The following is a 12,496-nucleotide window of genomic DNA, read 5'->3' on the forward strand; positions in this document are numbered from 1 at the left end:
AATATTTTGTATATCCTAAATACACACACGCACGATAGATATAAAGTTTAGATTTTTTTCATAGTAATATATTGTATTCGTTACATTTACATGTTTTAAAGCGACAGTTCACCCAAAAACGAAAATTCGATCAATTACTCGCGCTCAAGTTGTTTCAAACCTGTATGAGTTTCTTTCTTCTGTTGACCACAAAATATACTTTAAAGAATTATGGTAACCAGACATTTCATGGCATTGACTTTGGTATTTGTCTGGTTACCAACATTCTTTAATATCTTCTTTTGTGTTCAACAGAAGAAAGTCATACAGGTTTGGAGTAAATTATGAGATGTTTCATTTTTGTGTGAACTGTCCCTTTAAATTAAACTTTGAACCTGAATATAATGCAAGATGTTGTGTGAGTGTTTGTCGTTCATCTATGAGCAAGTTGGACCAACTATTATGTGTATATATATATGAAGAGTTCAGATGCAAAAGCGTCTAAGTGCCATCTGAAATTTTCTTCTTGAATGATCATTTTTATCAAGCTTGTATATTTAAGTTCAGCAATTTCACTTAAATGGCTATGAAAATGACCTATTAATTGTCATTCAAGTGAAATTATTGAACTTAAATATACAAGCTTGATAAAAATGGTCATTCTAGAAGAAAATTTCAGATGGCACTTAGAGGCTTTTGCATCTTAACTCTTCATATATATATATATATATATATATATATATATATATATATATATATATATAAACATAATAGTTATATATATATATATATATATATATATAGGCCATTCTTGAGACTCAGTGTCATTTGTGTTCTGTGTTTTTATAGCATAAATTGAATCATTTGCTGAAAATGCCCCATATGTAGTCTTCTTTCTGATATTTTATTGTTAGTAACTGCACATAATAGTTGGAATGAGAAGAAAACTGATTGGCCTCGATCTCAATACAGATAAATCTTTTAGGAATGTGAGAGTAAGAAGAACACAAAAACACACAAAACATTATAAAGATTAGAAGAAAGGAACATTTTATATTTGTTGTGAAACTACAAAACATACTCTTGTGCTGGTGATATATTTACAATTCTGGTTGACAGTACAGTGTCGATGATAAAATTCACAGCTTTCAAAAGTCTCACAAGAAAAAGAAAGACAGCACACCCAAATCACAAAAGTGCAATAAATACAAGCTGTACTTCTCCAACCATCGCTGTGATCAGATCAGGTTTTTTTTCATCATTAATACAAGAAAAAAAAAAATTAAATGCACTGGAGTTTTCAGAATAAAAGTCCTACTGTGTACAATAAACAAATGAATCATTCATGACTACCAGCATACTGACAGCGTTTTTTTTTTTCTTTTTCTTTTGATTATTTTAAGCAAGTATTACATGATTTAGGCATGACTGGACCAAGTGTCCAAATAAAAAAGCCAAATATTATGTCCTTATGAACCTCAGATTTGATAGTCGAAGAGCACCTAATCAATCAAGACGATTCTCTCTCCAACACATACTGTGAACGGTAAGCATACTGTACGACCAGTGAAAACATAAGACAATTTCTCTTGTTCGACTACTCTCAGAATCAGCTCAGCTGTAGTGTTTCCAGGTAAACAGTACACATTTAAAGGGGATATACTGTTTCCCTCACATTCAAATAACCATAAATTGGTAAAAACTGTAAATCTGAAAAACTCTGGTAAAAATAATGATAAAAAAGTACCTTGATTAAAAATGCCAATGTGAGAAATATACATCACGCAGCAGCGTATTAAACTGTGCTGGGATGTATATGTTTGGCAGTGTACTGTCTTAAATGGGTCAAAATAATAACATTAAAAGAGCTGAAACAAAGACAAAGGAATGGTTGTACTCTAATAAACTAGGTTTAACTACAGGATCTACGAGAAAACGCGCTGCACAAGACAAAACAACCGAGTACAATGGCTTGAAGGTGAAAGCTATATGATGCTTCTACTTGAACTGAAAATGTGGCTAAAAGCTTTTGGGGCAGCACTTCAGTTGGGTTTGTCTGGTGTCAAAATAAATATGGGAACTCCATTTCCTAAACCAATTTTAGGTGAAATTACCATGGAGAGGAAATTACGGTTTCAGAACGAGTGCTACAAGTAAATACAAGTTCAGTTCTGTCTGTACGCCGCTAGGTGGAGCAAGAGACTAGGCCACATGCGCATGAGCATTGCAGATGAAGGAGGCTTCTGGATCATCCGTAACAGATTCCACACTAGTTTCGGACATTGTGGTATCATTTCGCCGCATATCAAAGCCTATACGTGTTATGAATGCTGCTACAATTCAAACGACATTATTAGTTGATGATCTGGGGTTGAGCAAATGACAGTACATTCAATGTTTCCTTGAGAAACAAAGGCATAATGAAGCACAGGAAGATCTACATGAGGAGTTTCAGGAGGGAAATGTCAAAAGCACAACTGTAAGATTGATTTCACGTAACATTTTAAATGTGAGCAAAATCAATGGAATTGGGCTGGTAATGCCATCCATAATTGGTTAAATTGAGACAGAATTATGTAAAAATACTGTAAATCAGTATCAAATAAGGGGTCACATGAATTGGGGCTTTTCGTTTTTAAAGTGCTACATTCATTCAGACTAACATCTTGGCCTGTGATGCAAAGCTATCGTTACGTTGAAAAGGGATTTTTATGACATGGCAGTAATATTTACAGTCACATATTATCATGATACTGTAGATGAAGAGTTTAGTGAAAATCAATATTAGATGAGCAAATAGCTCATTTACATAACGCAAAATCACCAGAGACTCCCTCCATGTGAGTAAATGTTACACACAAACTGTGCAGTGGCGTGCGATACATTATTAAGTGTTTACAGGGAAAGCTGGGAAATATCTACTGTGTGCCTTCACAGCTTTCAGTGCCCTAGATGCGTTCCAGTTTCTTTGCCTCGGTAAAGATACGGTTCCAGATTTCAATCGTTTTCTTCATAAACGTGCGAATCTCACGAAAATTGTCCAGGTCATATTTTTGGAGATAATAATAATAATAATAAATAAAAATAAATAAATAAAATATGAGATGACAGAAATTTGTAATTTTATTTTGGCATTTTCATGACAATTCTCCCCAAATCTAATGTACTGTAATGCAAAAAAAGAAAAGAAATTACATATATATATATATATATATATATATATATATATATATATATATATATATATATATATATAATAGTTCTCATCATATAAGAGTAAAAAAAAAGATTATTTTTAATATAATTATATATAAAAATAAAATAAATTTTGTTCTTTTCATTTACATTACAGTCATAAGAATTTGGGGGAAAATGCAATTAACTGTCGTCAAATTGATCTCACACTGCAAGTAATTTGAATGGTTTTAGGTAAATCTTATGCAAAATATAATTCCTTATTTTTTTCTATCATTTATGGTGTGAAATATGAAACATTTTTGTGAGATTCAATACACTTCAGGCTCTTTACTGGTATGCAGCAATAAAATAATTGTATTTTTGGATTTTGACTGAATTTTCATGGCAATTCTCCACAAATCTAGTGTACTGTAATGCAAAAAAAGAAGATATACAGTATGTATATATATATATATATATATATAATAAATTACATTATTTTTCCTTCACATTACAGTCATAAGAATTTGGGGGAAAATACAGTTAACTGTCAACAAATTAATACTAGATTGTAAGTCATTTTAATGGTTTTGGTTAAATTTGAATGGTTATGTAAATCTTATGCAAAATATAATTCCTTTTTTTTTTCTGCTTTGTTTATAGTGTGTCAATAAAAATATATTTGGTGTCTCAATAAAAATATATCAGGGTTTGACATAAATGAAATGATGCTACCGCTTTTGTTTTGAAGCTTATTAGTCACACACAAAGCTAACGTGTTGAAAGACGCGAGGGGTATTTTTAGATTAGAAGAGGTCCGCACCAGTAGAAATGATATACTATTACAACAGGCAACTGTAGTAACTAACATGGGAAATTGATAAAACCGAAAAATTCGCTTGAAAGTTTCTAAAGATGTAACAAGAGCTGGGAAACAGGGTTTCACTTCAATGGGATAGTATGATCTTTGCGTTCACACAATGTGCTTATTTGCTTTATTCTCTATATCAATGCCTTTTTCTATTAAAGTGCGTGAACTATCTGATATTCTACCTGAGAGTCTGTGGAACTAAGTGCAGTTTCTACATCATTTTACGAACATTTGCACTAAACGTGTCTTTGTTTGCATGTGCAATTAACAAAACGAACACAGAGCTGTTAGCAATCGATTTAGTCTAGTAACCGGTCTAGTTAACTCGTCATGCTTTAGTTTCATGCTTCCTAACATCTGTAACCATTTACACAATTGCAAAAATCTTGAGACTGTCGAACATAAATGTGGACAAATGTGCTTGTTTCTAAAGGGACGTGACTGGAATAGCAGGATTTATGCCCATTCATTTTGTCATAAAGTTTGAGTCCTGAACCCTTGTGCTATGAACAGAAGTAGTACCGTAAGTATCTGTATTCACATCTTCAAGAGTTACAGTAAGCAGTCCTGCCCAATAGCAGAGCAGCATGTTTCACACTCGTTTCAAAGACGCACTGTTGTTTTTGAAAGACCACTCAAATACCTAGAACAGATACTGACATACTCTTATTAGTAACAGAACATGGTGAAATTTTAAAAAATAAATCTATCTATTAAAAAAAAAAAACACGGATCTATACAATTTCAGTTTTGAGAGTTACAACCCAGTGTTTTAAAATGACATTTTTCCTACCCAACATACATATTCCTGTCACACCATTCTTCATTATTCATAATACTGCCAGATGTCAGTTTTGTCTCCATGGAAACAAAAGCAGTCGAGAAGAATATCTTCTACACGTCGTCGGCTGGTAGGTCAGGAACGTTTATCTTCGCTCTGGTGAAGAAGGCCATCTTTTCTCTAAGAGAGGTTACAGCAGACAATAAGCAAAGCTTGAAACAGGACAGTGTCAGATATAAAACAATAGAAGAGTTATTACTTGACCATTAGCTCCGTTCCAAATGCCTATGAAAGCATTTTAAAGATGCGCTCCAAATGTGTTCCAAGACACCTAATTTTGGCAAATTGTAAGCCAGCATTGCATATATCCTTCAAATGGAAGGCATTTCCGTAATGCATTGCAATGAAGTTGGTGAAGTAAATCATAAATAATCGAATTTATCGAATAATCTCTTTGTGAACATTTTGAAGCGTCAAAATGGTAGTTGATCTGTCAATGCTATGAGACAGAAATCTCTCAGATTTTAATTTGTGTTTTGAAGATGAACGAGAGTGTTACAGGTTTGGAACGACATGAGGGTGAGTAACTAATGACAGCTTTTTCGTATTTGGGTGAACTAACCCTTCATCACAGTCTGTAAAAATCGTTCATTAGCAACTTCAGACTATTGGAATCAACTGTGAGTTGAAGATCAGGTGAAGAGGGCTATTTGAGTGTCACATGGAGTTGCTCCAGATCAGTCGATTATGGGCTTTCATTTCAGTTTAACATGCTGACTTAGAAGGTAGCTGCCTATGTAGGCAGTTAGACAACAAGATTTTGGAATCCCTCCCCAATGACCTAAGATAATGTTTAGGATCAGTTCAGAAACAGTGGCTTGGATGCATACAGAGAAGTTCTGCACATGCAGTGGGTTAAAACATCACTGTATACGTTCTGTACACGTGCATAACGAACCAAAAGATCTGTACTGGAAATTTTTGTGAACCGTTACACCCCTATTAGCAACAGATGCCCACCTAAAGGACTGGACTCCAGGGACCTCCTTGAGGCTCTGTCCACGGATCTTGTGCACATCCTTGGCCGCCGCTCGCATCATCTTCTCTACCCTCTGTTCCTGTAGCTGCTCTTCCTGGGTCTGAGGAGAGAATGGCGAATCAAAATCAGAAGCTTGACCGGATGACGTGCCGTTTGTGGATTTGTTGGTTCTGGAAATCTACTGGGACTGACCTGTCTCTCGGCATGTTTGAGCAGCAGACGAAAGCGCTCGTCCTCCTGTACCCATGCGGGGAGGACGTGCTGGCCCTGCAGACGGGCGTTCTCCAACTGCTGCTTTAGCTCCCGCAGCACATGCAGTTCCTCGTTCAGTCGGCTTTGCCGTGTGCGGGTCACCTGCAAGTCTAGCTCCAGATCCAGAGAGGTGCGCAGAAGCCCGTCCAGACCTTTGACCTGCATCGGTGGCTATGTGTGTGAGCGAGAGAGAACAGAGGGGTGAAAACTCATTCAATAGCTCTGTTGTGTCATCAAGGGCCAGTTCCTTTAGGTGTCAGCAATTATGACTTTACTTTTCTGATTCAAATTAGAACAGTCTACCTTTTTATGTAACTGACTTTAAAAAGTTAGGATCAGTCTTGAAAAAAAATGGGATGACTAACTTTTAAGACTATTCTATGCAACCAATCACAAGTCAAACATCACTGGTCCATATACAGCATTTAACATGCTTTGAAATGTTTTAGTAAAACATATATGTAGATAAACATTGTTTGTGTTGTTAGGACCCAAACGTCTGTGAGCACCAATGCAAATTCTTCTTCAAAATCGTAGTTTTTCCTCAATCGCTTTGGCTCAATTCACAAGTTTTTTATCTTGAGTTCAGATCTCTGATCAGTTAGTTTCTTGTTCACATCAGATTTGAATTCCTTGTTGATTTTAGTGATAACTAAATGAACATGGTTTGTTGATCATGGGTTTTTTGGCGTACAAATAAAAAATGGCATTGGCCAATTTACTGACACAATAACTGGGTTTTGAAGCATGAACACTGTTTTGAGCGAGTTAATGCATTTTGCAGACATGCAATAGAGTTATGATGTTCCATTATGATAACAATATATTATATATTAATATACATTGCACATAGTTTATTTCAGATTAAAAGACTACAGTAGAAAAATTTACATATTATATATAAAATTCAAATGATATGGAATATATAAAATTATGTATAATTATTATTATTTTTTTATTGAAGAGTCTGTGGAACTAAATGCAGTTTCTACTTAACTCGTCATGCTTTAGTTTCATGCTTGCTAACACCACACCACCATTTACCTCACATTTTTAGGATGGGATGTGTGATATTTTTGCTTTAAAGGAAGGTGGTACTTTATCCCCTTTTTGGGGTTAAAAGCCTGTACTATAAATCACTGAAGCTCTCTGTACAGTCCTCATTAGGCAAATAAATTCAAAAGTTACACTCTCACTATGACACTGCTTTAAAAGACTCAATGTAATGTGTTCTCCTAAGGCACAGTGAGAGCAAACCTGACCTTTCTAGACTATTTAAGGCCCTCTGGAGGGGCTCAGCAAACCCATTTCCTCACTCTGAGACTGTACTTCATTAACACTGACCTCAGGTCAGCACAGAAATGTCAGTATTAAATATTAAACTGCTGCTAATAAGCTTAAACTCCCCTTTCTAAGGAAAGTGTTTAGCTTTAGGGTTAGTGAAATGCATGCAATTTCCTAAGAAAAATCCAATGGGATCCCTTAATGGAATTTAATTCTATTTCTGATGTTCTGTTGAGATTAACTGCACGATTTATATGTTTGGGGCCCAATTTAAGTTGGTTGAAGTGTGTTTATCAATTTGAATTTTTGGATTTAATAGGATTATTATTTCATTAGGACAATTCTCATAGGATTAGCAGAAGAAATTAAGCATCAACCTGAATGTAAAGCATTTTTTTTTTTGAGCTATTAAAGGACCTTGGGGTCTCTGAACTAGTTTTAAATCATTAGAATTGTACGATTTTTATCCAAACGAGTGGATGCAAATGTGTAATATTTTCACGTTACCTTCTTCATTCGAACACTGCGTCTCTCAGAAGCATTCCGGACGAATGGAGATTTCTTAGAAAGGGTGGAGCTGTCACTGTCGCTGCGGTTGATCTGGTGATTTGATGAATGTGGGCATAGATTACATTTTTTTTTTAATATTGAGCTCTAATAATAATTTCAATATCTAAATACATTTCATTATTCATAATACATCTCTCACCCTGCAGATATACTGGCTCTGAGGTCCAGGTGAAAATGTCTTGGACCGGATGATGGTGTTTCCTCGCATGAAAGGGTTTTGCTGATGAACATCGTGTCGTCGCTCCTTGGGCCGAACTACATTAGCAGAATGAGGGAGTCCGTCCACACTTGTCTCCTTATTCACCTTATGAGGCAAAGAGAGGATGTCAGCAAGTTTCATTGGAAAGGTACAACAAAAACGTCGATAAAAGCAATGAGAAAGTATTTGCTGTGTAAATGAATCATGGCTGTCACCTTTTCCGTTATGACTGCTGTTGGTCCAAGTTTAACCGGCTCTTCCTCCTGTTCCCACTGGCATTCATCGGGGTAGAACTCCTCACCCTCCTCAACATCGCTACCTTCTCCATCCACAAACACGTCACCATCTAATGCCTCTGTGGGCCTATAAGATCACAAATATGCCATTTGACACCAGGGTTATTATGGCTCAGACATTATCATTTTTATTTAATCTAATACAATTTTCTTTTTAGTTTTGTTTTAGGTTGTTTTAATGTGCATAAATAGCTGTTATTTGCTTAATTACAAGCAAAGAATTACAAAAATACAGCATATTCTGCAAATGCCCCTTTTGTGCGCCATGCCTGCCCTATCTCAAACATCAAACACAGGTCTTAGGGGAGCTTGTGAAGACATGTCTCAACAGGTACATATAAAGGAATACGTTTAGCTGTGTTGCTATGTTTCATGAGTAGGAGAATACTCTCTCTAGAGCGAACGCGAGCATCTCGCTTATAATAAACCCATCCGGTGTATATCTGCACCAGCCGCAATTTGGACATGTTGCATCACAAATATTTGAGACTGCATACACTTGCCACATCAAAATGAAAAAAATATAAACAGGAACAATTGTCTTTCTGAACGTGCACATGATGATGTCGTATTGAAACGTCCATTGTAGTGTGTTGCATCGCAATGCCCCATTCGCTTTGACGTGTTCATGACCTGGTTGTTTAATCTTTAAAGGTTCGAAATTTGGCTTGCACTCCAGTACCCAAAGCTGGATGATTTTCCTGTGTAACGTGTCAGTCATGGTCCTACACGCCGGCTAAACAAACACTCTCTGGCTGCGCCTGCTACCGTAGCCAAGCCCCAAACTCTCCCTATTGGTTGATCTGGAAAGAGATTGACAGATCTGAGCAGACCGCTCAATCTTTTCTCAATGTTTACTTTCGGGAGAGATAAACCCATGAATGTCATACTAATAACAGTCAATGAACAATAAACTGGGTTAAGAGGATGTATTACATAAACATAAAACATGTTTTTAAGTAACATAAAAAAAATCTTACATACTTCACCTTTAAGTAATTCCATTTTATCTTCTGAAAATGACTACTTTTAGTTTTGCTTTCCTTTAGTTTCAGCATTACTTTTAGTTTCCATCTCTTTTAGTACCCACAAATTGCTTATTATTGTTTGCTATGTACTTTATCTATATATTCATGCATTATACTTACAACAACACAATTACTATCAAAGTTCAAGTTTAATTTGTCCAATTTAAGTAATTTCTTTGTAAATGAATGTAGTTTTCTTAAGATGTGGTCACATTAGCAAAACTTCACAGACAAAGAAGGTCCATTATCCGACCGTTATTAATATTTTGACACATGAAGCAATGCTTACTCACTTCCAAACTTAGCAGTTTTATATTAGTCAGCACGGTGGATTTAAAGTTGAACAAACTTGAATGCGATGCAAAATCCATGAAAATATTTTATGCACGGGGCTAATTTGCATATTCATAGAACCACGTATACTAAATGAGGCAAGGTTGTAGAGTTACATTCAAGTTATTTTAAGGCATGAATAATTTTCTTCAAGGAAAAAAACGTTTAAATATGTAATTTTGGTGATCAAAGATGAGTTTTAAAGGATAAAATTATTGACTACAGGGGGACATTTAACACAATTATTAAGCGTTTTGGGCTGTTTGTTTGAGCTTGATGTCTGTCAACACAAGTCAAGAAGAGTAAAGACATACAGAAGAGAGTAATGCCTCTGATGTGCATTTGAATACGTCATTAACAACTAGTTGTTCAGTTCCGTTCCGTACACACTGCGTAGAATTTTGCTAAAACATTAATTTTTCGGGAGTTAATTCATTAAGAAAAAGCTAATTGCTAAACTGTTTGTGTGTTCAGAACAGAATTAAGCAATAAAAGGTGAACCGACAAACAAATTTAGCTGTAGTATGTACGTGGCCATAGTCTGTCTATTTTAAAATCAACTAACATATGTAGAAGCTGCAATTACATTTTCATTATTTGGCTTCTTTTTTTTTTTTTTTTGGGTAGTTTCCACTGTTGTAATTTCACTGTTGTAATCAGACCATCAGTACTGAAAGTCACAGTGCTCCGAATTAAATAGAAAGTTATTGTTGTGTTTTAAGAAATGCAACCGAGTTAATCCGTAATGATCCTAAAAGAGCAACACTTTTACTAATCTAGTCTGCAACCTTTCAGAAGCGAGAGAGTGAGGGTGGAAAATGCTCTCGGAAAATGCTGCCATGCCACATTCCTTTCCTTGTTTTTAATTTCCATGACAGGTGGTTGTTGTTGAATCATCGTCTAAAACAAACAGGCTTTGTAAAGTGCAGTTTTGGTTATAATCATGAGACTGCCCTTCAGCCAATCCAAAAGAGAAAAAAGGTGAGCTGATTTCGATACACATGTGTACCGAAAGAGTCCAGAAAATGGCATGAGAAAGGAATGCCACTCAGTATTGCTCATGCACTGCCCTTGGATCAGTTGTTCATCCTGTTTATGTTACTAATGTAATTTTGGCGGAGCAGATCAAACACCAGGGAAAGTGAGTCATCGTGTGCCTTCCCACTGTGATGAATTCCCACGAGACAGCAGAAAGGAGGTCAGTCAATGGGAAAATAGGGGTTGGAAAAGAAAGAGAAGGAATATGAGATTCAAACAGCTTGTTAATTGCTTGTGTTGATCCTGGGTGGGATCCTGGATATGATGTGAAACCCAGACTCACACTGACACATTGTTAAGTTGACAGCTGTGCTGAAATGAATTAAAGCTTATTATATTGGTGCTTCGTCACAAGTAGTGGCAGGTAACGTACCAGTCCTCCACAGGAACGTTCTCCAGGTGTGCAGTGGCAGTCTCTGAGGTGCTGGGAGCTGAAGCCTAAAAATAAATAAAAGGATAAAGATTATTATTATTATATAAAAACATCCTTGATTTAGGCTTTTCTGCAGTTTTTTACTTTCAATTTGTCTTATACTTGCTGGTAACAGATGCATGCTATTGTAGCTAATACTTTCTAAATGTAATACTTTGGCCAATTATTGGCAAAATGCAATAAGGCACTTTTTTATGAATAGAGTACAATTTTGTGTCCTGTTACTGTTTTAGAAGCACATGATTTTGTTGGAAGAAATGAATAAACTATTATTTAACATAAAATTAACCTAGAATGCAAGGTAGATATTTTTAAATATATAAAAAATTCCTTGTAAAATTATGATTTTGGTCTGTCCCAACTTAGAGGTTTTGATCTTCTACACTGCATTCAACAATTCATAAAAACAAACTACAATAATAATAATTTTCACTATGTCAAAACTACAATTTTTTAATTATCAATTGAATTAAATTAAAGTAATATTATAATATCACCTTCTCACATTTGCACATTTTTATTTTTTATTTCACATTTTATCTATTTAATGTTGATATTTATTGAAGTTTATTGCTAGAAAGTAACAAAAATCATCTCACAAGATAGAAGGGCTTCAGGCCTTATTTTGTTCCTTATTCGTGGAAAGCACCAGTAAAATCTAGATATAATAACCATAACAACAGAACATGCTGTAAGCAAATTCAAAACTGCTAATAAGAAGTGAAGCAACTAATTCTATGTAATTTGATTATCAACAGTATTAGAAAGCAGAAAAGACTTTTTAGGCAAGAAAGAATCCGTTTCTTCATTTGAATGACGCAAGAAATGGATTTAATATTTATAAATACTCCATGTTCCTTGATGAGCTTAGCAGTTTGGCAAGACCGTTTCCAAGAAATGTTAGTAAAGCATTTAGCTGTGGTGAGGTAAAATGACTTAAGCATTGTGTGTGTATGTATGTGTGTGTGTGTGTGTGTGTGTGTGTGTGTGTGTGTGTGTGTGTGTGTGTGTGTGTGTGTGTGTGTGTGTGTGTGTGTTTTACCAGCTCCTGCTGAGTGGAGACCTCTGTTTCCTTGTGCTTTCTATCCATTTCTGGCATGTACGTGCAGTTGAGGAGGTTGTACCACTTGGTGCACCACTCCTCTGAATATTCTTCATCAGCCAAACTGATCTGAGCACCAGCCTTTCAAGACAAAAAAAAAATACACTTTAAACA

At 35.5% G+C, this 12,496-nt stretch overlaps 1 protein-coding gene across 1 annotated transcript in view; it reads right to left on the reverse strand.

The window, feature by feature from the left end:
* Positions 1–3,804: 3,804 nt before the first annotated feature.
* wwc1 (WW and C2 domain containing 1) overlaps positions 3,805–12,496 on the reverse strand; it is a 42,738-nt gene continuing 34,046 nt past the window's right edge. The window contains exons 15-22 of the mRNA XM_081391711.1: positions 12,323–12,463; positions 11,221–11,285; positions 8,368–8,515; positions 8,093–8,257; positions 7,891–7,983; positions 6,040–6,270; positions 5,829–5,947; positions 3,805–4,988 (exon numbers count right to left, since the gene is read on the reverse strand). Coding sequence (XP_081247837.1) covers positions 4,922–4,988; positions 5,829–5,947; positions 6,040–6,270; positions 7,891–7,983; positions 8,093–8,257; positions 8,368–8,515; positions 11,221–11,285; positions 12,323–12,463 — 1,029 coding nt within the window. The 3' untranslated portion in view covers positions 3,805–4,921. The remainder of the gene's footprint in view (positions 4,989–5,828; positions 5,948–6,039; positions 6,271–7,890; positions 7,984–8,092; positions 8,258–8,367; positions 8,516–11,220; positions 11,286–12,322; positions 12,464–12,496) is intronic.

This window comes from Scardinius erythrophthalmus, assembly GCF_964197995.2.
Source record: "Scardinius erythrophthalmus genome assembly, chromosome: 17".
Lineage (NCBI taxonomy): Eukaryota > Metazoa > Chordata > Actinopteri > Cypriniformes > Leuciscidae > Scardinius > Scardinius erythrophthalmus.